Source organism: Pristis pectinata, chromosome 25, assembly GCF_009764475.1.
Source record: "Pristis pectinata isolate sPriPec2 chromosome 25, sPriPec2.1.pri, whole genome shotgun sequence".
In the NCBI taxonomy this organism is placed as follows: Eukaryota; Metazoa; Chordata; class Chondrichthyes; order Rhinopristiformes; family Pristidae; genus Pristis; species Pristis pectinata.
The window spans coordinates 6,327,388-6,354,219 of NC_067429.1; the positions used below are offsets into that span (position 1 = coordinate 6,327,388).

Here is a 26,832-nt window from a genome sequence, read left to right on the forward strand (position 1 = left end):
CGCTAAGCTTATTTCTGATGCTTTGTTTAAAACTACACAGTGACCCTGGAATCAATTCTCCATAAATTCATCCCACAATCCATTACAGTCACAAGCTTAATCACTGGATTGTAGCTTCTTCAAGTGTTTTCAAGTCCAAGAAATGCTCACTCCCAATCCTTCAAGTCCCGTATTGTTTAATTCAATGGACTTTGACATTATGTTATTCACTTGACTGTTGAATTGAACACTACTGCCAATGTTCTAATTGTGTTTTCTTGTAAAAATTGTGTATAATTTGTATTTTTCTTGTGATTGCAGGTTATATAGAGGCTGGACAAACTTGGGTTCTTTTCTCTGGAGCGGTGGAGGCTGAGGGGTGATCTGTTGGAAGTGTATAAAATTATGAGGGGCATAGATAGGGTCGACAAGCAATATCTTTTTCCCATTATTGAGTGACCCAATACCAGAGGGCATGCATTTAAGGTGAGAGGGGGTAGGATCAGAACAGACATGAGGGGCACGATTTTTATTCAGAGAATGGTGGATGCCTGGAATGCGTTGCCTGATAGGGTGGTGGAGGCAAATTCATTGGGGGCTTTTAAGAGGGGCTTGGATGGGCACATGAATGAGAGGAAAATGGAGGGATACGGGCATTCTGTAGGTAGGAGGGATTAGCTATGTCGCACAACATTGTGGGCCGAAGGGCCTGTTCTGGGCTGTACTGTTCTATGTTCTATCTGATGCTATGTGCCTGTGACGCTGGGGCAAATAAGTTTTTCATTGAACCAGTGCATACATGTATTTGTGCAGATGATAATAAACTCGACTTTGACTTTGAAGTCTTATGACAAATACAAAACAAGGCATGTACTAATAGTTTGAACTATCGATCCTCTTCGTCACAGTGAGGGGATGTGGCCTGCTAAGGCAGATTTGGCACTGGAGCTCGCTGTGTGTTGGGTGCTATGGAATGAAAGAGCAGTCTCCTCCCTCATTGTGAGGTCCTGTCAATACCTGTTGTGCTCCATGACAACCCAATGGTAACTTTTCTATACGTCTGGGTTATGAGCTTGATTCCTACCCCAACAGGTGGCAAAAATAATTAACTAATAAACAAATCAGTTTGGTATCAGTAATACCAACCACAAAGTTACTGGTTCACTAGTGTCCTTTAGAGAAGGAACTCTGCTTTGGTCTGCTTCGATGTACATCTCCTGACGGACACAGTAGGAAAGTAGAAAAGTCTTGCTACAACTGTGCAGGACTTTGTTGAGATTGGACCCAGAAGACAGAGCACAGTTTGGTTCCCTTATCTCAAAGTATATACTTGCCCTTGAAGCCAATACAGAGAATCATTGAATCACAGAATCATACAGCATGAAACAGGCCATTCAGCCAATTCATCCATGCAGATCAGTGGGCGCCCATTGCTATTAAGTCCATATCCCAGCACTTGGTGGAATTGGTATTGGTTTATTATTGTCACATGTACCAAGGTACAGCAAAAAACTTGTCTTGCATACTGTTCATACAGATCAATTCATTACACAGTGCATTGAGGTAGTACAACGTAAAACAGTAACAGAATGCAGAATAAAGTGTTACAGTTACAGAGAAAGTGCAGTGCAGGCGGACAATAAGGTACAAGGCTATACGAGACAGATTGTGAGGTCAAGAGTCCATTTTATCATACTAGGGAAGCATTCAAAAGTCTTATAACAGCAGAATAGAAGCTGTCCTTGAGTCTGGTGGTACGTGCTTTCAGACTGTTGTATCTTCTGCCCGATGGGAGGGGGGAGGAGAAAATGTCCGGGGTGGGTGGGGTCTTTGATTACGTTGGCAGCTTTATCGAGGCAGTGAGAAGTGTAGACAGAGTCCACGGAGGGGAGGCTGGATTCCGTGATGTGCTGAGCTGTGTCTATACCCCTCTATGCCTTGGCGGTTCAAGTGCTCACCTAGACACTTCTTAAATGCTGTCAGTGACCCAGCTGCAACCACTGTCTCAGGCAGTGCATTCCAGGTACTCACTGCTCTCTGGACGAAGAAGGTTCCCTTCCTATCCCCTCTGAATCTCTTCCCTGTCACCCTAAACCTCTGTCCCCTAGTTTTATCTACCTCTGATATTGGGAAAGTTTCCTGCAGTCTACCCTATCTATGTCCTTCATATCCCCTCTTAACCTCCTCTGCTTCAGGGAGAAAGGACCTAACTTCTCCAGCTTCTCCTCATAACTGAACTGCTCCATCCCAGGCAACATCCTGGTGAATCTCCACTGCACCCTCTCCAGTGCTATCACATCCTTCCTTAACCTTGGCGACCAGAACTGCACACAGTACTCCGAGTTCTGACCAAAGTTTTGCAAAGTTGGAGTATAACCTCGATGATGCTGGAGGAACTCAGTAGGCCAGGCAGCATCTGTGGAGGATAGCAGGTGGCCTGCTGAGTTGACCTAGATTCCAGCATCTACAGTCCTTTGTTTCTCTGGAGTATAACCTCCTGTACTTAATTCTCCGACTAATGAAGGCCAGTATCACATATGCCTTCCTAACCACGCTGTCTACCTGCATTGTCACCTGCAAGGATCTATTGACTTGTACTCCAAGGCCTCTCTGTTCCTCAGTCTCCCCAAGACCCCAGCGTTCATGGTGGATGTCCTAGTCTCACTGGTACTCCTAAAATACACCTTCATGTTTGTCTTGATTAAACTCTATCTTGCATCTTTCAGCCCATTTCATCAACACATTGATATCCCTCTGCAGCCTCAGACTACCTTCCACACTATCAACAAGTCTGTGAATCTTTATGTCATCTTCAAACTTACTGATCTTGCCTCGCACATCCACATCCAAGTTATTCACGTATATTACAAACAACGAGGGTCCCACACCTTGTGGGACTCCGGTAGTCACAGGCATCCAAGTGTAGTAAGGTTCCACCAATAGTAACCAGACAAAAGACCTGGTAAGTTGGTTCAGTGGTTTAGGTCAGGAGCACCAGCAGGACATCAGGACAGCTCCCAGCTCTAGCTGGATAGTACCCTGGATATTTTAGTTGGGGTCAGTTCAACATCTCATTCAAACAATTACCCCACTTTGAGTCGAGTGTTCAGTTTTGCAAACCATGCTGCAAGTTGGAGATAGTACGAGGCAAACTGAGCCAAGATAAACCAGAGCCAGGCACCAGCACCCCTACTTCCTCAGGAGGCTAAAGAAATTTAGCATTTCCCCTTTGACCCTCACCAATTTTTACTGATGCCCCATAGAAAGCATCCTATCCGGATGCATCACGGCTTGGTATGGTAACTGGTCTGTCCAAGACAGCAAGAAACCGCAGAGAGTTGTGGGACACAGCTCAGCACATCACGGAAACCAGCCTCTCCTCCATGGACTCTGTCTACACTTCTTGCTGCCTTGGTAAAGCAGTCAACATAATTAAAGACCCCACCCACCGCAGACATTCTCTCTTCTCCACCTTCCCATCGGGCAGAAGATACAAAAGATTGAAAGTACGTATCACCAGGCTCAAGGACAGCTTCAATCTCGCTGTTATAAGACTATTGAACGGTTCGCTAGTAAGATAAGATGGACTCTTGATCTCACGATCTACCTCATCTTGGCCTTGCACCTTATTGTCTGCCTGCACTGCACTTTCTCTGTAACTGTAACACTTTATTCCGCATTCCATTATTGTTTTCCCTTGAACTACCTCGATGCACTGTGTAATGAATTGATCTGTATGGACGGTATACAAGACAAGTTTGTCACTGTACCTCGGTGCATGTGACAATAATAAACCGATTTACAATTTAAACCAGGATCTAAATCATGAGGAGAATTTGCATAAAATTGGCTACTTAGCAGACCAAGGGACAGTCCAGTTGAGGAATTTAAATGGGATTCTGGAGGGTTGATACAAGCTCACTGGAAGTGAAGGTAAGTGGGTAGAAGGTAGTATTTGGATGCCCTTGTTATCACCTCCAGATAGTCAGACCTTCTGAAGCCAAACCATGTCTAATGGGAGGTGATATGCAGGGAGTCAATACCAGAGCTCCTGTTTTGTACGACAAGCAAAGACCAAAGGTTCCAAAAGGTGATGAGTTCAGAATAATAAACTCAAATCATAAAGCCCGTGATTTTTTTTTGAAAGTGTTGTAGATTGGATGTGATTTGTCATCCAGCTCAGATGTTTCGCCCTGAAGCTGTAATTCCAAATTGCAAAGGCTTGGCATCAATTTCAAGCCAATTTTAATGCATCGCAAGTATTTCAGTCAGACAAAAGAGAAACCTTCTGTGCCAAGGGATGAGGAAAATACTGATAGCTGTATCTGAGGGGGGTGGAACTACCCTCATGATTAACTAAAAAATGTGCTGAAAATAACCAGATCATGGTAGAACTTTGCCAAATAAAGCAGATTAAGATAATAGAACTGTTTTGTTTTTAACCAATGTCTTTCTGCAAAGGGATTGTTATGAGATGCAGTCTGTCTGAAACAGCAACTGAAATACAACAGCAAAATGGTGAGGTTGGTTGAAGTAGTCAGCACGTCAGGCAGCTTCTGCGGCAAGGGACGGTTTGGATCAGTGAAGGTCTGGTCAAAGATCGTTGACCCAAAATGTCGGCAGGATCACATTCACGCCCTCTGCCCCTCTGTCCCGCCATGTTAGTCCCCTGGTCACACCAACTTCCTGTGGCTGCGAAGCTCCTAAGGTACTCCCATTGTTGATGCCATTGCCTTTTGCAATGCAAAGTAGTCAGAGAGAGCAGACAGGAGGTGGAACTTAAATCCCACTCACTACCCTGATGTCTTTCTGCTTGGCAAGGTTCCACCATGACCTGGTTATTTGTAGCACGTTCTCTCAGTGAACTCCACTGATGACCAGGAACCATCTCATCGCCCAGAAGATGGAGCATCTCCTTCATGGACAGAAGGTATCAATCTCCAGAGGGTAAATCTACCCTTTGGACATAGCGGGACTTTTGTTACTGCACCTACAATCCATCCCTTTGGATTAATTGCAGTAACTTAACCATTGTATTCTTGGTGCTCATGGCTGGTTAGGTAAGGTAAACAGAGAACAGAGAGAGGGTGGCCCGATAGTGTAGCAGTTAGCGTAACGCTATTACAGCACCAGTGACCCAGGTTCAATTCCGGCTGCTGTCTGTAAAGAGTTTGTACATTCTCCCCGTGACTGCGTGGGTTTCCTCCAGGTGCTCCGGTTTCCTCCCACATTCCAAAGACGTATGGGTTAGGAAGTTGTGGGCATGCTATATTGCCACTGGAAGCGTGGCGACACTTGTGGGCTGCCCCCAGAACACTCTACGCAAAAGGTGCATTTCATTGTGTGTTTTGATGTACATGTGACTAATAAAGATATCTTATCCTACAATTTATTCTCTTTCACATGTCCAGCAACTCTTCTTTGGTTATTTTTCCCATGTACTGTACCTACACTAAGCAGTAAGTTATGGTTGCTAATTTACAGACTAGCACATCTTTGGAACTCAGGAGCACCTAGCACAGATCCGCACCTTCACGGGGAAAATGTACACACTCCACATGGACCACACCAGGGGTTGGGAGGTAATCCAGGTCCATGGAGCTGTGAGATAGCTGTGCTACCATGCTGCCAGTTCTGGTCTCAGAGTGAAGTGGATCAGGAACAGACGAGGTCAGGTGTGCAGCACAAACTGGAAAGGTTGGTTATCTGAAATTGGAACAACGGAACAATCTCCTGCACTAAAGGCACTGTATAAACAGAAGCTGCTTTTCTGCCTCCCTGCTCGCAAAGTACCAATTCAAAAAGCATCCTCTGTGCAATTAGTACAACTTGCTGACACAGTGTGAAGGATGAGAGTGTTGCAGGAATGTTAAAAGTTGTCCAATTTTTAGACCATGACGGCAAGTCAAATTGCCCTGTTGTTCTCTCTCTTTCATCTATCACGTTGATTCAATGAGCCTGCTTGCCAAAAGGTTTACTTACCAGGAGCATGTGGTGCCACATGGTCTATCATGAAGGCATCAGAGAGTCCTACTTTGACAGGGTGCTGTGCAGAATTTATCTGTGTCACTGTTATTGGAACCTAGAGAACAGATTAAAGAGCATCGTTAACCTTCAAACACTTACACCATCTGTACAGCTTGACAGGGAAACACCTTTTCTCCCCAGATAAGACTCATTGATCATTTGAAGCTTATGGCACATTCTGTTCCCATTAGATCCACTATCACAGAGAAAAAGGAATGAACGAAGGATGCACTTCTAAAACATCTTTCAGGCTGGCTGAAATACTCACAAATAATTAAGTGCTTTGGAAGAGTAGCTACTGCCGCCGTGCAGGAAACACAGCAACCCGTTTGTGCACAGAAAGATCCCACAAACAGGAACAAGACAATGACCAAGTAATTTAGTAATGTTGGCCAGGACACCAGAAATAACTTTCCAAACAGTGCTTTTGGTTCTTTAGTGCCCACTCAAGAGAGATGAGGCCTCCCACCCAAACGACGAGACCTCCAACAGTGCAGAGTGCCTTCGGCACTGCATCTTCTACCCTAAGGTTTACTGCTGCTTGGTCCTGTGGCTTCCTGACTCAGTCCTCCCTACCCCAGGCTCCATCTTCCTCACCAGAATACACTGCAAGGACAAAAGCCTTGCAATTCTCCTGCTGCTCATCTAACCTCGTCTGCTCCCGGTCCACTTCACTCTGACACCAGATGTCAAACTGTCCCCAGCACAATGCAGAAAAAGAATTCTTCCATCTTGTGACTCTAGTCTGGACTTGTCCCCATTCACTCTCTTCCCCCAATCAATTCACCATGAGCCAGTATTAAGCTTGGCTTAATGGCCACTACTTCCCCCCACCGAGGTGGGAGGCAGTCGGTTCAATTCCCACCCTGGATATACTCCGATTCTGCAGTGCTGAGGGGGTGCTACCCTGTTGGTGCTGTTACTCCTTGTGTAAGACATCAAACCCAACCCTTCCACATAAAATTAAAATCCACCATGCTATTTTGAAAAGCAGGGGAATTATCACATATCCTGTTCAATATTTAACATCAACCAACATTAATAAAAAAAAGATTTGATCTTATCAAATGTCTGTGTGTAGGAGTTTGCTGTACCGTCCTACACACAGCAGTGACCACCCTTATAAGTTACTTCATCGGTAAATTGGTAAATTCTTTCATTACCTCTATAGCACTTTGCAATAACTTGAGGTCATGAAAGGTGATTAATAAATACATTTCTTTCTTTCTGGAGTCCACCAATCTCTGCCATCACATTATCCCATGGGGATATAGTGGTTGGGTTACTGGACTATCAAATCCCATAATGGCAGCTGGAGGACTTAAATTCAAATGATTAAATAAATCTGGAACAATAGGCTGGCCTCAGGCTAGGTGACTATGAAGCCACTGGATTGTCATAAAAAACCCATTCGGTTCACTAGTCTGAAGCTACGTGCCTGTGATGCTGCTGCAAGTTCCTCACCAAACTTGTGCACACGATAATAAACTCAACTTGACTTGACTAGTGTCCTCTATTGAAGGAAATCTGCCGTCTTCACCTGGTCTGGCCTGGAGTCACAGTTCTGATAGTGACTTGATAGAGGTGTACAAGATGATAAGAGGCATAGATCGAGTGGACAGTCAGAGACTTTTTCCCAGGATGACAATGACTGACACAAGGGGGCATAATTTTAAGGTGATTGGAGGAAGATATAAGGGGGATGTCAGAGGTAAGTTTTTTACACACAGAGTGGTGGGTGTGAGGAACGCACTGCCTGCAGAGGTTGTGGGGGCAGATACATTAGGGACATTTAAGAGACTCTTAGATAGACACATGAATGATAGAGAAATGGGGGGGCTATGTGGGAGGGAAGGGTTAGATAGATATTAGAGCAGGATAAAATGTCAGCACAACATCGTGGGCTGAAGGGCCTGTACTGTGCTGTAATGTTCTATATTCTAGGTTCTATGTTTCACTGACTTCAGGGCTGGCTAGGGATGGGGAACAAATATTGCTTCAGCCCGCACCACACACCTCCCATGAACATATTAAAGCAAATAAAATTCCCAAAGCTTTTGCAATTCAGTGGACATCAACGTTCAAATGTAGCCATCCACTTAGACACAGGACTTTCTGGCCTGCCCGATCATACCTGCGAGACAAGCAACTGCCCAGGGCTTCCTATTATTGAGACCTGGTTGGTGCATATTGGCATTATTCTAGAGAGGACAGGGGGATCATACATGAAAAGACAGTAATGGGAACAGGTCAGTGCAGGTTCATCCTACTTCTCCGGTTCCAGTTTGGGTGCATTTGTGGCCAATCACAGTCATACTCATGGAAACAGGTTTGTCAGCCCTCTGAGGCCGCGCCAACCATCACCCACCCATTTACACTATTTCTACACTAATCCCATTTTATTCTCCCCACATTCCTCCCAACACTCCCCAGATTCTACCACTCACCTACACATTATGGGCAATTATTTTACACTGGCCAACTGACCTACCAACCTGCATGTCTCTGGGATGTGGGATATGGGGGAAATCATACAGTCACGGGGAGAACATGCAAACTCCATGCTGACAGCGTCAGAGATCAGGATTGAACTTTGGAGCTGTCAGACAGCAGATCTACTAACTGTGCCAGTGTGCCACCCCGAAGTATTTACATCAATGTTTAACTTTACACGGTTTTTACAACCAACAGTTAATGAGTTGTGAGAAGAAAACAGTCATAGTTATTGTTCCAAGTTAAGCAACTTCTGCATTACATCTTAAGTTGGACCTGGAAATCTCCACCAATTATCAGTATTTTAGTGCTGACCAAGCTAATATTGTGTCCAGCTGCAGCCCACTTTAGGACAAACGATGCATTCGATGTGTGGATTAATTCAGTAGCTAAACGTACTGTGAGCTTTTGGATATACACATGATAGTTCTGGAGTTTAATCCTTAAACTCTGTTTAGTTAATTAATCAGGGTCAGGGAGGAATGGTTGTGGTGGGGACGGGGGTGGGGGGGAGAAATATCCCTGCATGAGTTTGTATCTGTCATCTGGAGCAGCAAAATGGATACACAAGAGACTGCAGATGCTGGAATCTGGAGCAACACAAGAAGTGCAGGAGGATCTCAACGGGTCAGGCAGCATCTGTGGAGGGAAATTGAGAGTCGACGATTTGGGTCGAGAACCTTCGTTTGGACTGGAAAGGATCTTAACCTGAAACATCGACGCTGCATTTCCCTCCACAGATGCTGCCTGACCCGTTGAGTTCCTCCTGAGTTTTTTGTGTTATACGTATCTCTCATCGGTTTCTTGTATGTCCTGCTGGATAGCCAGTGACAAAAGGATCAGTGCAACTGCAAGGCTTTTCATCTAATGATCAGCTGATTCGCATAGGTCATGCGTGAGGATATTTATTGATAGGGATTACTTTCCCCTGACAACAATGAGTAAGGCCTCACACTCCAGAAAAAAGTATCATTTGCAATGTACGCAGCTGTCAAACTGTCAAACTGATGTTGGAAATTGTGTACATTGAGCCCTCATCATGAAAACAGAAAACTCCCATCCTCCAGTCCCCACTATACATTGATGGGTCTGTTAGAAGTGATTTGAAGCACTTCTCTTCGGCAGAAGAGTCAAGAACCATTGAGTGGAGGTCTGTTGGCAAAAGAAGCAAAAGAGAAATGAGAAGTTTTTATTATGCAATGAGCAGATTAATTCAGTGGCTAAATGCCCCGTGAGACTTTGGTTATACAGAATTTAATCCCTAACCTCTACTTAGTTAATTAATCACAGATGCCAGGGTCAGAGAAGAATGGTTGTGGTGGAGACGAGGACAGAAATATCCCTGGTTGTATCTCTCAATGTAGGAGGGAAAGGGGAAGGGGGCAAGATAATGAATTGTGGATGAGTACTGGAAAGGATACAAATCATAGGGCTCTGGGAGAGGGTGGGAGCAGCAAGCATGGACTTGATGGGCCAAATGGCCTCCTTCCATGACGTAGCCTTTCTGTGATTCTGTAAGATGTTTTTTGAAACATAGAACTATTGGTTAGTGAGTGCAAGGGAGTTGGAGTAGAAGAGTAAGGATATCTTCCAGCAACCATTCAGGTGTGGGTGAGCCTACAGCTGGGGTACTGTGCTGTGTGTAGAGCTGATCTCATAACCTGAGGATGTCCTTGTGTCTGATGCAACATACAGTTAGATTCACTCCTGGAATGAAGGATTTGTCAAGCAGCAAGTGATTAAGTAGGATTGGTCGATACTCATTGGAGTGAAGAAGAATGAAGTCATTTCATTTAAGACTTGGTTCTGAGAGGGGTTGACAGGATTGATACTGGGAGACTTTCTCCTGTGGTTGGAGTATCTGGTCCAGTCTTAGGATAAGGATTTATCCTTATTGGATTGAGATGTGAAGAGTCAATCAGAGTTTTAGAATCTTTAAACATGTTTACTTGATTGTCTGGTGGATGCTCAGTCATTTCACAGACTAAGGGGATGGAAAGATGGGGATCAGGTGGGAAAATGGATGAGGCATTGGATTGTCCACGATCTTAATGAAATACAGAGCAAGCTTAATGGGACTGTATGGCTTACTCCTGTTCCTATTTCTCATATTCATGGGATACCGTTCTTCCCTGCATGAATCCTAACTTTTTCCTGCCTGGGTTGAGACCAACTTCTCCTGCCCTTTTGTCATAGAACAGAAAGGAGTTGCCAGTTGGTCAACAGAGTGACAGCCTACACTGAGGCACAAGAAAACATGCTTCTCACTCTGTGCCCATCTCTGACCCAATCTATTTCCTGTGCGTAGAGGCTAGTCCTCGAGTTTATCGCCATGTGCACAAGTACGGTGAGGTACAGGTACAATGAGAAACTTGGTTGCGGCAGCATCACAGGCACAAAGGTACAGACAACACACACAAGTTATATACAAGACAGTGAAGAAAAAAAGGACTGTGCAAAACGAGACATTAATGCAAAAAAGACGTAATCGGAGACAAGTCCATGGTAATGCAAGAGGTGGTCCACAGTGTTCAGTTGCTGAGGTAGGGTTAGGGTTTTGCAGGTTGGTTCAAGAAGTCAAAGCTTCATCACGAGTATCAACCCAGTGAACCCACTCAGCGCTGTTTCCAAGGCAAGAGTGTCCTTACTTAAGTAAGAGACCAAAACTTCACATGGTACCCCAGGTGTGGTTTCACCAAGGCTCTGAACAGTTGTTGGAAGGTATCCTTCCCCTTGTATTTCCATCAACCCTTGTAATCACTTCAGCCATTGGTGTTCCCCATCCCTGCGTGACTTTCCATACTCACGTCCTTGTAACTGAACACGATTCTCCCTTCTTGACACAGCATGGCCTGGAAGGTGAAACTTCCAATGTCCTCCCGGTCAGGCAGAAACACTTTATCCCATTGGACGACGAATGCTGTCCCTGAACAGTACAGACAGGACCAGTGAGATGTGATACAGAGACATGCCGCAGCTGGTAACAGAGCAGAGGAAAGCCACACAACTAATCCTGGTGTCAGTGGCGTGAATTATCAGGAATGTATGAAGAGATTTGGGTCACTCGCAAAGAAAACATTTTGAGATGGTTGTACTTTAGATGACTGAGGACAGAGTGAAATTTGATTTGGATTGTTACCAATCAAGTAATGCAAGAGGAGCAGAGATACAAACTGCTGTAAGTTTATTTTACGCCAAATTTTTTTTACTCAAGGAGTGGACAATCTCTGGAACAGACTTCCAAACAAAACCATGGAATTGTGTAAGGTTTATGTTGAAATAATCAGAGTGTGTTTGGATCTTTTTGGATAAATAAATTGAAAAGATTCAAATACTCTTCCTCATCTATGGTTATCTTGTGATCAAGGGGAGTTGTTACTGACGTCTATCAGATGACCACAGGATTCACAATCTAACTGAGTATGTTCTGTTGCTTTCCAGCAATTAATTTCAGGCAAAGGTGCTTTATTTTCCAGTGTTCTCCCGTGTTTCATTTCTCCTTGGTCCTACCTGGAGTAGTCCAGACCTGCCAGTCTGTAGGAAAGTGTCTGGTCTTGAGTCAAGACTTCCAGCCGTTGGAACCATCACCACCCTTACTATTACATATGGCTGTTGTAACTGCAACAACTTGCATTTATATAATGCTTTTGAAGTAACCAAATGTTCCAAAGGGTTTTGCATAAAGGAGCACAGATGCTGGGCTAAGAAGGTGTTGGTGTACAAGAGTAAGGAAATCTTCCTACAACTGTACAGGGTGCTGGTGAGACCACACCTGGAGTACAGTTCCGGACTCCTTATTTCAGGAAGGATATACTTGCATTGGGTGCCGCGCAGAGAAGATTCACTAGGTTGATTCCTGAGGTGAGGGGGCTGTTCTGTGAGGAGGTTCAGGGGAAAAGGCCTTATTCTCTGGTGTTTAGAAGAAATCTAGGTGATCTCATTGAGACAAAGAGGATTCCAGGGGAATTGTCTGGGTGGCTGCGGTGAGGATGCTTTCCTGGGTGGGAATAGTCTTAAGTTAAAGGATTGAACACATGATTGAGATAAAGAAGGAATTCTCTGACGGATGTGAATTTTTGGAATCCTCTACCCTTGTGGAAGCTGAGACATTAGTACATTCAGAGCTGGGATAAGCACGTTTTAAGTGGAATCAAGGGCTACGGGAAACAAGCAGGAAGATGGAGCTGTCAAGATCAGATCAACCATGATCTAATTGAATGTTGGAACAGGTTTGAGGGGCTGAATGGCCTATTTCCTATAATCTATGAATGGAGAAGTCATTAGAAACCAAATTAAACAAATTGGGTTTGAGGTGTTTTTCTTTTATGAAGGGAAGCAAGTTAAAGAAGTAGAGAGATTTACAGAGAAGATTCCAGAGTAAGGCATAGGAGTCGTAATTGTGGAACAATGGCTAATGTTGTGAGACAGGAGAACATGAAAGAAATCCATATTTGGACAAGAAAGGTGTTCGGCGATGGCTGGAAATTAATTCATTATTTTCAGTGGGATGAATGGAGATCTTACCCAAAGTAAATCATAAGTCCAAAAGATGGACTTTTTATTAAATCCCTCATAGTTTCCATGTCTCTGCAACAACGATGATTTTAACCTCTACCCGTACTTTTCTTATTGTCCAGCTTTTAAATCCAACGCTTGCCTGTAGACATAGAGAACTTGCCACTCTCTCATTCCAAAGTAAGATTACTGAAGTTGTCTCTTTGGAACTCTGAAGGCTTCTCAGCAGAATCAGCAATAAATTAAACTTCACATGAATCTCAACATTATACTTGGACACATCTCAAAATCAGAATTCCATGACACTGAGTGTTGACTTTTCCTCCAACAATAACTCTTGTTCAATCCAAGTTATTATCAAACTCAATGACAGGGATAATTGCAATCCAACAGATGAAGTATTGTAACTGAGTTGTGACTGGTCTGTTAAGAAGAAAATGTTCATAATCTAATGTTAGCTACATGGTGGGATCACTGCTGTAGAAATAGAGTACTGTTTAATCTAAAAGATCACAAGATAAATAAAGTTTTGGGCGGGCTTCAATTCAATTTAACTTTATCAGTACATCCAGCTGTGTCTTAGACGTTAATGGCATGGATTTAGTGTGAGCAGAATTGACTTTAAACCTTTATATGGTGAATAAATCCAAAGTTAAGGTCTGGCCTAAAGCTCCAATGAAATGCAAGGGGATACCTTTCTCTTTACTGTATTAATCTATCCAAATTTCCTATCAAATTTAGGCTTGGACTCCAGGCATGGTTGCTCCAAAACCATAGGAATAATGCACCATTCTGGCATTCCCTGCTTGGAATCACTTTAGACAATTATGGGCACCCCTCACCCCCCACCCCCAGGATCCATGATTTTCCATCTTTTAATGGATGGAAAATCACAGGCTAACAGTACATGTGTGGGCTATTTAGAAAGGACAGTCAATTAACAGTGAGCTACAATTAGTTACATACAACCACTCAGTTAGTCCACTCGTTGATATTTCTCCCACCCTTTGGTGATCATGGATTGAAACTACCCTTGAGCTCTTTGCTTCTGTTGTGCCTCTGAGAAGGCACAAGTCTATATGACATTCACCTGTCCTTGACATAATTCACTCTTAACCAATTTCTGTAACCCCTTGAAATGATGAATGGACTTGTTTACTGTTTATTTTTCTGTCTTACCTTTCCCAACATGCAGTAGTTTAGGAGCTCCCACTCCATTAGCCTTCTTCCCGTCTGAGTGTCCCTGGGCTGTTTAGGGCCTCATGCTTAATAAGTTCCCAGCAGATGGAATTTATAAACTTGGCATTGGGACTGTTGAGCTGGTTCAAGGAGTCTGATATCTAAGCAACTTGGCATTACCTCTTGGAGACTGCCCAGACCTGCTGTTGATGGACACCTCAACATCAGGCACTCTTCACACTGAGGCAAAGCATTTGTACAGGTCCTCCCCAGGTTACGTACAGCCCGTACATACGATTGAGCGTTTGGGAGACCCGCGGGATGGGACTGCCAGCTGCCGTGGAGCTGCAGGTATCTTCCTGGTGTCTGACTGGTTGAGTTAAATGCCCTGGTTGAACTACAAGTTGCCCGCGGTTGGCCTATGTTTTTACTTAAATATATTGCCAGGCAGTCGCATTTCTGACTTGCAATAAACAGTTCTTAGGAATGGAATCCAGCCGTAACCTGGGGAGGATCTGTAATGTTATTGGGGAAACAAACTACGCTGAGATGGGTCATAGTGTCAGTCAGCAATCTCACTGGCTTATCATGTTCCACTTCCCACTCCTGGAAACAATGGTTCCCAGGTGGAGACTAGTCTCACACATCCAAATGGTCTTGCTTCATGCAGAATAAATGAAAGGGGAATTAATGCCAACATCAATGACATCATCAAGTCTGCTCAAGTATACCCTCCTTCTAATGTCAATAGGAAATGTGGTAGATGTTGCAAGAATGAATGTCAGAGACAACTGCTGGTGGGTCCCCCCATTGAGGGCAATGCAGTCAATCCCTTCTTCCAGTAGACTTACTGAGATCCAACACAGGACTGAACCCGGAATCTTGCAGGATTTCACAGCTGAACGATTCCCTGCTTTAACCAATCAGGAGACTATGCCATTTATAATCAGCCCTTTGATCCCAACACATGTTTCCAATATTGCACAGATGTGGTGCAGCAATTAGACAAGAGCTATAGGGATTACACAACTTAATAACAAATTTAAAAAGCTGCAGAACTGAGTAATTATTTCTACTGAAAATCATTCTATTTAAAAAAAATCACCCTTCTCCTGTTAAGAAAATTATTTGAACTAATTGCTAATTTTTTTTGTTTTTTGGAGCTCTGGGAGTGGAAGATTTGTTGGATCCAATTGAAGAGAGATTGTTTAATTTTCTACTCTGTGCTCACCCTCCAACCTCTTTGGTCGTGATGATGTCATTGCGCTCCGCGCCAGGGAACGTGGCCCTATTTTTCCTTTCAAACAATAAAAATAATGAGTCAGGCTGTGGAGCTTGTCACTGCTCCTTACAGGTGGAACAAATTGTTTTGACAGGACACAGGGAGAAAATTAAATGTTCTCCAAGCTTGGTATTTCAAAAAATATTTTTACCCTTCAAGATTTGGTTTCACCTTTGATGTTGATTTTAGTTCATAATAACTAGTTTGTTTTCCAATGTGATCCATAAGGTGGAAATCCAGATTGAAAGAGTCTTACTGAGTGGTTTGGGCTCTGGGTCAGTGGTTTTGGCCTTGAGCAGTGGTAAAGGACTCCTGAGCAGTGATATGGAGCCTTGTATGGTGGTTAGAGCCATAATCAGTGGTTTAAGCCTTTGATCAGTGTCATGGAGCCTTGCTCAATCGCTTGGGCCTTGGTCAGTGCTACAGAGCCTTGAATAGTATTACAGAGACTCAGACAGAGATGTAGACCCAATGGTTCTGGGCCTTGATCTGTGCCATAGACTCCTCACTGGTGGTACAGGACCTTAGTTAGTAGCTTGCTAATTAACGCCTTGTTAATGCTTTATTTAATTATGGGGTGGAAGGATATATTGGCTGTGGAGGGCATTCATCTTCAGGCACTCCAGGAGTTGAGGGGGGTTAATGTTAAAGAGTACGGGTTAAATAAACAAGCTTTGTGATCATTTTAGAACATTAGATTGAGGGTGATCTGTTCATCTGCTTGAAATGTTAAACGATTTACAAGGTAAATATGGATTAATTAAATGTTTTTTTTAGCAAAAGTTAATTTGAGGGTCCGACCATTCAGAAGTAAAATCAAGAAGCATATTTTTACACAATAGGTAGTAGAAACCCAGCTATTTCTCCTTCAGGAGCTTGTGGATGCTGAGACAAATGGAGCCTTCAAGACCAAATTTAATGAACCTTTATCAAGGGATGAGGAGCAGAGGTGAATAACATTGAATTGAGCCACTGTTGCATCACTGAATTTTGGAAGGCAGTGACTTTCTCCTGCAGACTTGTTTCCATATTTCCTTACAACGTAGATAGAGGCCATTTCAGCCCATCAAGTCCATGCCAGCCCACAGATCAATTTCATTTGCCCACCAGCTTTCCCTGTTTATCCTCTACTCACCTGCGTTCCCATCAACATGCCCCAGATTCTACCACTCACCTACACACTAGGAGCAATTTATACATGCCAACTAAACGACTGACCAACATGCCTTTGGGATGTGGGAAGAAACCTGAATACCTGGAGCAAATCCGCACGATCACAGAGCGAACGTGCAAACTCCGCACCACCTGACGCCAGGATTGAACCTGGGTCATTGGAGCTGTGAGGCAGCAGATCTACTGGCTGCACCACTGAGCCACACAAGTTGTTAGAACCCAGGGTGCATTTCATTGGCTGTAAGATATTTTGACACGTTCTGAGATAATGAAAGGCGTGTAAAACTGTAATCATAGTACACAGTGGCTGGCTGGTAGTAATCCTAAGACTCTGCTGAGCTTTGTTACACTCCAGGCATCAAGGAAATGTTCTTCTCTTCCCAAATCCAATTCCCAAAGGACAAATGCTATTGGCAGATATTTTAGGACAGTGCCCTCTGAGCACCAGGCAAATTTTCACAAGTGGGAGAACCATGAACAAGAGGACATAGTTTCAAGATAAGGGGCTGGTTATTTAAAACCGAGGTACATGGAATTTTCTTGCAGAGAATGAGGAGACTCTGAAGTTCTCTGCCCAGAAAGTTGTGAAGCCTGGGTCATTGGAACTAATTAAAGTGGAAACAGATAAATTTTTAAAAGATTGGAGGATTGAGGGCCATGGAGAACTGGCCAAGAGAAAGAGTTGAGGTCTAGGGTAGATCTGCCATTATCACATAGAATGGTGGGGCAGGCTTGAGGCACCAGGTAGACGACTCCTGCTCCTGTTTTCTTGTGTCACTTGCATTTGAGCTTTGAAGCTTTAGACACAATAGAGTAGAAGACATTCTGTGCTAGAGCTTCAGGCTCTCGACACCTCAATAGGCGCCCAAAGTGGGGATGGTGAGACAACGACCAGTTTGGAGACACTTCCCCAATGCACAACAGCAGGTTGATTTCAGGACCAATGATTGAGGAAGTGAGGTTGTGTCGCAGTTAATATCTTCAACAAGATATACTTTGCTGGAAAGATGTCCCTTTATCTTAAGATGATGGGAGTATTTTCTCCACATTGGTACTGTTACCTTCTCATTAAACATCTGCACCTGGAAAGTGGAATCTAGCAAAGTTCCAGGCCAACCATTGTCTGGGCCAGAACTGTACACGTGTAGTGACTGGGGGAAAGGGAGAAATGAGTAACTACTGGTTTTTAGCCTCTGCAATAGTTTTAAGAATAGTAATGTTGCAAATTTTAGTAAGTGTGGTGCTGTGATCACAACCATGCCCCAGAACTCAAGGGTCACTTGGAGAATCAATTGTGAATCTGCTAAATTTGTGTGTCCCCTGCTGAGAAAGAAGTGTTTGTAAAGTTAGAAACTGTTTGCATAATGCTTCCAAAGAAATCATCAATATCAAAGCTTGCGCGCTTTCCCCAGTACTATCCCCCCATTTCTAATCCCAGCCCAAACCTGTCCCCCAAATCCAGTCCCAACCAATTATGTAATTCTATCCCAGTCCTACAGACATTCCCAATACAGTATCCTCCCTGTGTTGCATCCTACTCTGCTATCCCTGTGTCCCATTCCCCATTCTAAGTGCCCTGTCCATCCTGGTCCTCTACCCCTGTGTCCTCCCCTCCTGCCCTTATACTCAGTGCCCTTCCTGGTTCTGTCCTTTCTCCCAATTCTCTTGGATGACTTTGCCCCTGAACACCCCCCCCCCCCCCCCCCACCTTCACCTCTTCCCTCCATTCCACTCACAGGTGACTTTGTTTGGGACTGTTACAAACATTTAGATCATCATAGTTCAGTGGAATCTTATTGGTTCTCCACTTGATCGCTGAAAACTGGGGCAATTGTGACACTTGGTTGAGGGTTGGACAATTAATAAAATCACCCTGCATCTCGACCCTAAAGGCTATTGATTCTGTTTCCCTTTCCACTAATGCCGTCTGACCTACTGAAGGGTTGCTTGTAACGTCGCTACATGTGTGACCCAACCAAGATTCAATCCAGGCTTGGCATACTTTTCAATTCTAACCTTCTTGAAGCGCACACTAATACTTGTTTTGCGGCCTTGCTAACCTGTGCCATAACACCTAGTGATTAGTTTATTGGGCTGATCTATATCCTGGTTGTTGCTGGAAGATGCGCCGTTGTGGGCCAGGTTGGAATGGCCTGAAGGATAACATTACATTACCTGGGATAGTCAGCACAGAATTGTGCCATTTGGTTCAACCAGTCTTGTGTTGGAAATTCTCCATTTGGGCCTCCTCCTGTCTCTCCTTGTCTGTCTATCAGCGCGACTTCATATGCCCTTCCCCTCCTTGTCCATCTCCCCTCGAATGCATGTATACTGCTTGATTCAACCACTCCCCATTGTTGTAAGTTCCTTGGGTAAAGAAGTTCCTTCTGAGTTCCCGACTAGATTTGTTGATGATTATCTTACATTGACGAGCTCCGGCTTTATTCTTCCTTGCAAGTCGAAACATTCCATTTGTTTTCATGCTATCAAGTTTTTCATATTTTAAGTGTCTCAAATGAATCACCCCCAAAAGAAAAGAGACACAGTCTGTTCATCCTTTCCTGATAAGGTGTGACTTTGCATACCCAGTCTCATCCTTGTGAATCTTCCCTGCGCCCTCTCTCATACCTTTACATTCTTTTTATAAGATGGTGACCAGAATTCTATGCAGTTGTCTAAGTGTGGCCTAACCAAGGATCAATACAGGCTTGGCATAGTTTTCAATTCTATCCTTCTACAAGTGCACACTGGTGCTTGGTTTGCTTGTTTTGTGGCCTTGCTAACCTGTGCCATAACATCTAGTGATTGGTTTATTTGTACTCCAAAATCCCTTTATTCTTCCACTCCACCAAGACTTGTAACTTCCCAGTAATTACCACAGCCCTATTCGTCCCACCAAAATATCCCACTCCACATTTATCTGCGTTGGACTTCATTTGCCAACATTAACTCTCAATCTAAAGTGAAATGAAAAGCTGAGGTGGCGGGGAGCTGCTGCAACAATGCCTGGAGGACGAGAGATTTATGAAGTATCTTTCACCACATCCCAAGTTATATTACAGCCAATGACAAACCTTTGAAATGTGTTCACCTGCAGTGTAGGAAATATAACAACTAACTCCCACAAATAACACTATGTTACAACCAGATAATCCATTTTAAAGACATTGTCTAAATATCAGTCCAAGTCACCTCCCCGAGCCCTTTTCAAAAAGTGTGATGGGATATTTCACACCATTCCAAGAGGTCAGACAGAGCCTTGACCGAAGGTCAGCTTCTCTGACACTGCGGCACTTCCTCAGCACTGCACTGGAATGTCAGTCCAGATACTTTGCGACATGCTGCCAGTTTGGTTTCAGCTGCCCACATGGAGCGTAAACTCACAGCCTTCTGAGTCCAAGGCAAAGGTGGTACCAACCAAGTCACATCTGGCAGATAAGACACACAAGTGTGGGTGGAGCTATGGCCTTTAAATGGTGACCACCCCCTCTTGACCAAATTGACAAAAGACAGATTACCGTTATCGAAGTATCTGACAGTGGAATTCCTGGAGTAACTGGGATCGAAGTTGGCCATGAGTGGGGCAATGTACTGAGTGGCCGTCAGCATCCGATGGATGACATCTCCAGTGAATATGAAACCTGAGAGAGAAAAAGAAAACAAATTAGAATCCGTTACAACATCCGTTACCCAAAGGGATTTCCTCTGGGATAATTTTCTGCTCAGCAGAGTGTGGAGTGATAGTACCACAGAGTGGAACCTCTCTGCTTATCTCAAGTGCTCACATTCCACATTCTTCACCGGTACTTGATTTTTTTTTCCTCTCTGCCTGCCTGTACTTTCTGATACATTTCTTTTAACATCACACTCACAAGAAAATGTTACAACTGTTCCTGGATTGCCTTTAGTGCGTTCCTGCTGTGGTGCTTATCGGACTAAGTGTAGATTTCCTTACAATGTCTGTAAACAGTAGACATGAGTAGAGCAGGTGAGGTAATGGAGTTGGGGAGGCTTGACAGGTAGTAGCATGGACAGGTAGGAGAGAGACACCAGGGTCAATGGGGCAACTGGGGTTGGGCAATGGAATCACCCGAATCTGGTGGGTAGCTCTGGTTGTAACAGCATCTCTTTCTCTCTTGTGTTTCCCAGGTGACCATTGGGGGGGAGGTTGTGTTGGGGGGGGATTGCTGTGTTCATTGCTTGACCGGGCACATGACCAACGGCACCTTGTGGTTTCCAAGGAGCAATCAGAAAGGTTAATGGAGTCTTTACTGTGTATTACTTATTCACTCATAATTTCATAGAGACCACATTTTGAACAAATCACTTCAGTTACCATGACAAAGTGACTGTGAGCAATTGTTAACAACATATAAAGGGGACTGAATTATTAATCCTGATCCTTCCATAGACCCTACTTTTGGGGTATTATTCTTATACTTAATCATCCAAAGGAAATTGTTGTTAAAATGCTGCTTAATTCCCAAAGATTAATGTAGGGTCCTTAGGCTCTTTTGTGAGCTACTAATCAAGTACACTTTATTGAAGGCAGTCAACACTCAATCAAAGACAATGGTTGGTACAATCAATCACTCCACACGGAATGCATAATTCTCAAAAGTACACACACAACCACAGTGTCTTTCCATTATAAAAAGTAATGAATATATACCCACAACTAATCCTATACATTAAACTCTGCTCTCAGTTAACTGGTTAGATACATGTATTATTATACAATTAATTGCAAAGATACTATATATTATATAGGGAGAGAGCTTTGATTTAGTTAAACATAAATCCATTCGTTTTCTATCCTCTCTGGTACAAACTATTGTTACATGTACCGAGGTACAGTGAAAAAACTATAAACCAAACAGTATCAACTCCTGGTACTGAAAATCTCAATGAAAATCCCACATCCTATACTACATATTTACCATGACGACACACAATGATACATAAATACACTCGTTACATACATTTTCTAAACTTCAATTGTAATCCCAAATTAACATAGACCAATACTACCATTGTAGTTATGATTACACATTGTTTCTAATATATTCCTAAATGCTAGATGATGCTTTCTACTTTGAATCCATTTTAACACTCCCCACCCTCATGTCTCTTGTCTCAACTTTGGCTTTGAGTTCACAATGGATGTTTACTTGTCCCTGCTGTCTCTTTTGGAAAGACAAAGTCATCGCCTCTGACCTGCCCTCTCTCTGGGCTATTCCCAATGTTTGCATTTCCACCATAAAGATCACCAGCCTCTCCTGACACACCTTGCTTACACTGTGTTGAGTCGCTATCAATCTTTAAGTGTAACGTGACCCGTGGGATTTTCAGGACTCCTGAATGGACTCTATGTCACAGCACAATCTTCCCTCAAGGCACCCAGCTCTGCCTTAGCTTGACTCCAGCCACTTAGTAACTCCATGAAGAACAGATGCCTGATAGACATGAAGATTCATGCAGCACGATCCACTGTGGCACATCAAAGGGTAGCTCTGTTTCTGTCTCTACAGATGCTGCCTGACTTAATAAGCAGCTCCTGTACTTTCTGCTTCTATTTCAGATTTCCAACCTCGGCAGTTTTTTGCTTTTCAATCACTGCAGCAGCTGCATCTGATTTCTCTGAAACAACTTCATTCCCACAGTCCCACTGATCTTCCCAGCTTGAACCCGGAATCTGACGATGGTATAAAGCCTTCAACCCACAGCCTTCTGACTGAGAACGGTGAAACCTACTAACCAAGCCACAACTTCAAAACAGTTTTTACTGTAACAACAAAGGGAGAGAGAGCTTGGGAGGTAAGAATTTGTTAGCTCATCACTCTGTTAGAATCAACATCTATAAAACTAAAAGACAATGTTCTCACCAACTGAACTATTGAGTATCCAATACCCATCAACTTTACAATATTTTTAGAATTCGGTTACCAAGACAAAGCCTCCTCTTTAATATCTGGATGTTCAGTTTTCCAGTTTATATTCTACCATCTTTTGGTTGTAAGTTCTTAATCAATTCGCTAAACTTTGCCTCTGACCCCCATGGTTTATAAGTTCCAAGTAGCCCTGAGGAATCCTATTATCCTAATGTAAGTGTTATTGCGAGCGTTTTTTCTGGATTTACTGGCCTTTGACCTTCAATGCATTCTCCAGATGTTGTCTCATTACATACGGCCCGGTGACTGCTTCACTGGGGGGTGAGAAGTGGAACATTTCTATGGTGAGAATGAGTTCCCTTTGATCCATTTGCAGCTATTGAATGAGGAGGCCATTGTTCTATGTCTGGGGGAGCAGTGATTAACGTCGCAAGATGTACAACACTGAAACACATTGCAAAGTTTTGCAATTCTCTGGCACCTTTTACTGCCCTCTCACGGCATCCCAAAGCACTGTACAGCCAATGAAGTACATCTGAAGTGTTGTCCCAGTTGTAACGTAGGAAGTATAGAGCCAGTTTTTGTACAGCAAACTCCCAGAAACAGTATTGGATGTGAGAATGACCAAATAATCTCATTGTGATGTTGATAGAGGGATCATTATTGAATATATCCCAGATCTATTTTGAAATGGGGATCTTGAGAGGACAGGTCTTCAGCTTGATGTCTCATCTAAAAGACAGCATCTCCAACTCAAATCTGCACCTGGGTATCAGCCTAGACTTCTACATTCAAGTGTCTGCTGAAATTTGAATCAAGAAACTTTTGACTCAGAAGCAAGGATGTTATTCGTTAAGGCACATCAGTTCCATGCCAGCAATACTTCCCAAAGCATAACTGGAGAAAACTATGGATCATCGAGATGTGGATGTAAAATAATCGGTCCGCTCACATAGTGTCAGCAGCAGAGGACAGCAACACGTTGAAGCCTTCATATTGCAGTACATGTTGAGTGTGTGCATATATTTAGGAATAATGTCTACCATTGATTTGACATTTGATACATAGAACATAGAACAGTAGAGCACATTGTTGACTCAGCTCCTGGTGATGGTTGGGGCATCTGGAGAATGCATTGAAAGTCAAAGGCCAGTAAATCCAGAAGAAACACTCGCAATAACACTTACATTAGGATAATAGGATTCCTCAGGGCTACTTGGAACTTATAAACCGTGGGGGTCAGAGGCAAAGTTTAGCAAATTGATTAAGAACTTACAAAGATGGTAGAATATAAACTGGAAAACTGAACATCCAGATATTAAAGAGGAGGCTTTGTCTTGGGAACTGAACTCTAAAAATACTGTAAAGGATGGTTGGCTAGAAAACTTATACTGTTTACTTGCCTTACCAAACAGCAATATGAAAAGAATTTATCAATGCCACATCAATGAATGATGCCCAAAAACAGTAGAGGAAGCAGGAGGAGACGAAGATAAAACCCACTCAGGGTTTCTGGAGTAATGGTATAGGTGTGAGAAAAGAACCCATTTTTGAAGATCCTCAAGCTGAGGATGAAGCGTTGGAGGGGGAGGTGTGTCAAAGACTGCAGAGGGATCCAACACCATGGGGATGGCTAACTTGTCATGGTCCCAGCTATAACAGTGTCCTCTATTTGGAGCTTTGAACCTGATTACAGAAATTCAACCAGAATGGAGAGGTGCCAACTTAGAAGGTGACAACATATTCAAAGACTTTAGACTAGGCAGTTTAGGTTGTACTCTCTCTGGTGTTTAGAAGAATGAGAGGTGATTTCATTGGAACATGCAACATGAGGGGGCTTGACAGGGTTGATGTTGAGGATGTGTTTCCCATGATGAGAGAATCTAGAACATGATGCATAATCTCAAGAGAAGGGGTCAGCCATTTAAGACCAGGAGGAGGATTATTTTTCTCTCAGGGAGCTGTGAATCTTTGGAATTCTCCATCCCTGTCAGCCATGAATGCTGAGACTGATAGGTTTCTGGACTGTAGGGGAGTCAAGGCTAATGAAGGAGAGGAAGTGGAGTTGAGGCCAACAATCAGAGGGGGCAGATGATCTCCTTCTGCTGCCCTTCCTAATGTTCTTATATTCCAGTGAGGAAGCAGGAACATTTGAAATGGTAGCTTTCCTGCCAGAGGAACAGAGCAGAATGTCTGAGAACCATCGTTTAGAAGAGAAGGTGGTGATATCTGAGAAGAGGGAACCACTTTAAAAGCAACCCAATGATAAGCTTCCCGAGCTGCCTCAAACTCTGTTTGGGCTTTTTCTCATTGCTGTATAAAAATGCCAATGAAAATTTAACTGAAGATAAAAACAGGATAATAATGTGTAAATGTACAGCAAAAAGTGGAACTTGCTCTTATTAATAAGGGAAATCAAAAGTCTGATTTGTGGTTATAGGTTCTTCTCTATATTGTTATTTTTTGTAAGAGAAGTAACACAGATAAAACTTCCAACAAAACATCCTTTTTTCTTGCCAAACAACAATCATCGTTGTGGCTAATATAAAAAAGGCATCAGAAACCTGTGGTACATTAGTTCCTAAAAATGTATACAGTCCATGTATTCTACAGCCTCTGCCAGGTTTTTGTGCTCAGGTCTAGGAGAAGGATAAATCTTTTGACCAGAAGATACAAAGGACTGAAAGCACATACCACCAGGCTCAAGGACAGCTTCTATCCTGCTCTTATAAGTCTATTGAATGGTCCTCCAGTACGATAAGATGGACTTTTGACCTCACAATCTTACTCATTATGGCCTTGCACCTTATTGTCTGCCTGCACTCTCTCTGTAACTGTAACATTTTATTCTGCATTCTGTTATTGTTTTCCCTTGTACTACCTCAATGCACGGATGTAATGAAATGATTTGTAGGGATGACATGCAAAACAAAGTTTTTCACTGTACCTTGGTATATTTGACAATAATAAACCAATTTACCAACTGAAAAGCTACTCCTAGTTCCCACCTCTGATGAAATCGTGCGATTCACCACTTTAAAGAGTGAATGTACAGGCATCCCACAAGAGGAGTTTTAGGCTTATAGAACCTGGAACACAGAACAGTACAGCACAGGAACAGGCCCTTTGGCCCACGATGTCTGGGCCAAACATGGTGCCGAATTAAACTAAATCTCTTCTGCCTGCACGTGATCTGTATCCCTCCATTCCCTGCATATACATGTGTCTATCTAAAAGCCTCTTAAACACCACTATAGTATCTGCTTCCACCTGGCAGCCTATTCCAGACACCCACCACACTCTATGTCAAAAAACTTGTCCTGCACATCTTCTTTAAACTTTCCCCTCTCACCTTCAATGCATGACTGTGTGACAGTCATGACTGAGAAGATTGCTGGTGTTTGTATTCAGGCTTTCAATGAACTAGTACAGATATAATGGGCAGAAAGGCTGCCTTCATGCCATTCCTTGATCCTGCAAAAATTGGCCATTTGGTGGGGGAATCAAAGGGTTGATGGGGTTTCGGAAGAAGGAGCCCAGGGCAAGACATTATGACCAGGAGAAGATAAACTTAAGAAACTTTAATTATTTAGAGAGAGTTGAGCTTGACTTAATTTAAGCACCAATTTCTTTTTGTGCACAAATCCAATTTCACAGCTTAACATGGCCCAGTAAGCACAATGGTAACATGCAGTTTATCTGCACAGAACATATTGCTTTAATGAGCAAACCTCCCAGTACACAACATGACTAGTTGCCATCGATGCTCAAGCTGCTGGTTATTGGGATGTTAACAGGGCTGAGCCTTGGGCCTCCAATTAGCCACCAATGAAGAATCAAGATGGTGTACGTCACAGAGCAGAACAACACCACTTTGAATTCAAACTTCTTGTTGTTCCCATCAGTGGAAATTACGTTCCTGCCAGGCAAAGTGATATTTACAGCTCCATGATGGATAGATCTCTTGGAAACAAGATCATTGGAACGCAGGCAACCAGCAACAACAACTTGCATTTATATAACAGAACAACCCAAGGCTCTTCCAGGAGAATCATCAACAAACTTTGATTCTGAATCCTGTAAGGAGATATTAGTACAGGTGGCAAAAGCTTAGTTAAAGAGACAAGACAAGACAAGACAAGACAAGACAAGACATCTTTATTAGTCACATGTACATCGAAACACATAGTGAAATACATCTTTTGCGTAGTGTTCTGGGGGCAGCCTGCAAGTGTGGCCACACTTCCAGTGCCAACATAGCACGCCCACAACTTCCTAACCCGTACGTCTTTG

The 26,832-nt window shown here is 43.3% G+C and overlaps 1 protein-coding gene across 1 annotated transcript in view; it reads right to left on the reverse strand.

Annotated features, from left to right (window-relative positions):
- Positions 1-26,832, reverse strand: part of LOC127582937 (plexin domain-containing protein 1-like) — a 245,554-nt gene that overhangs the window by 99,920 nt on the left and 118,802 nt on the right. Inside the window, exons 5-7 of the mRNA XM_052038593.1 lie at positions 20,167-20,289; positions 11,307-11,425; positions 5,962-6,061 (exon numbers count right to left, since the gene is read on the reverse strand). Coding sequence (XP_051894553.1) covers positions 5,962-6,061; positions 11,307-11,425; positions 20,167-20,289 — 342 coding nt within the window. The remainder of the gene's footprint in view (positions 1-5,961; positions 6,062-11,306; positions 11,426-20,166; positions 20,290-26,832) is intronic.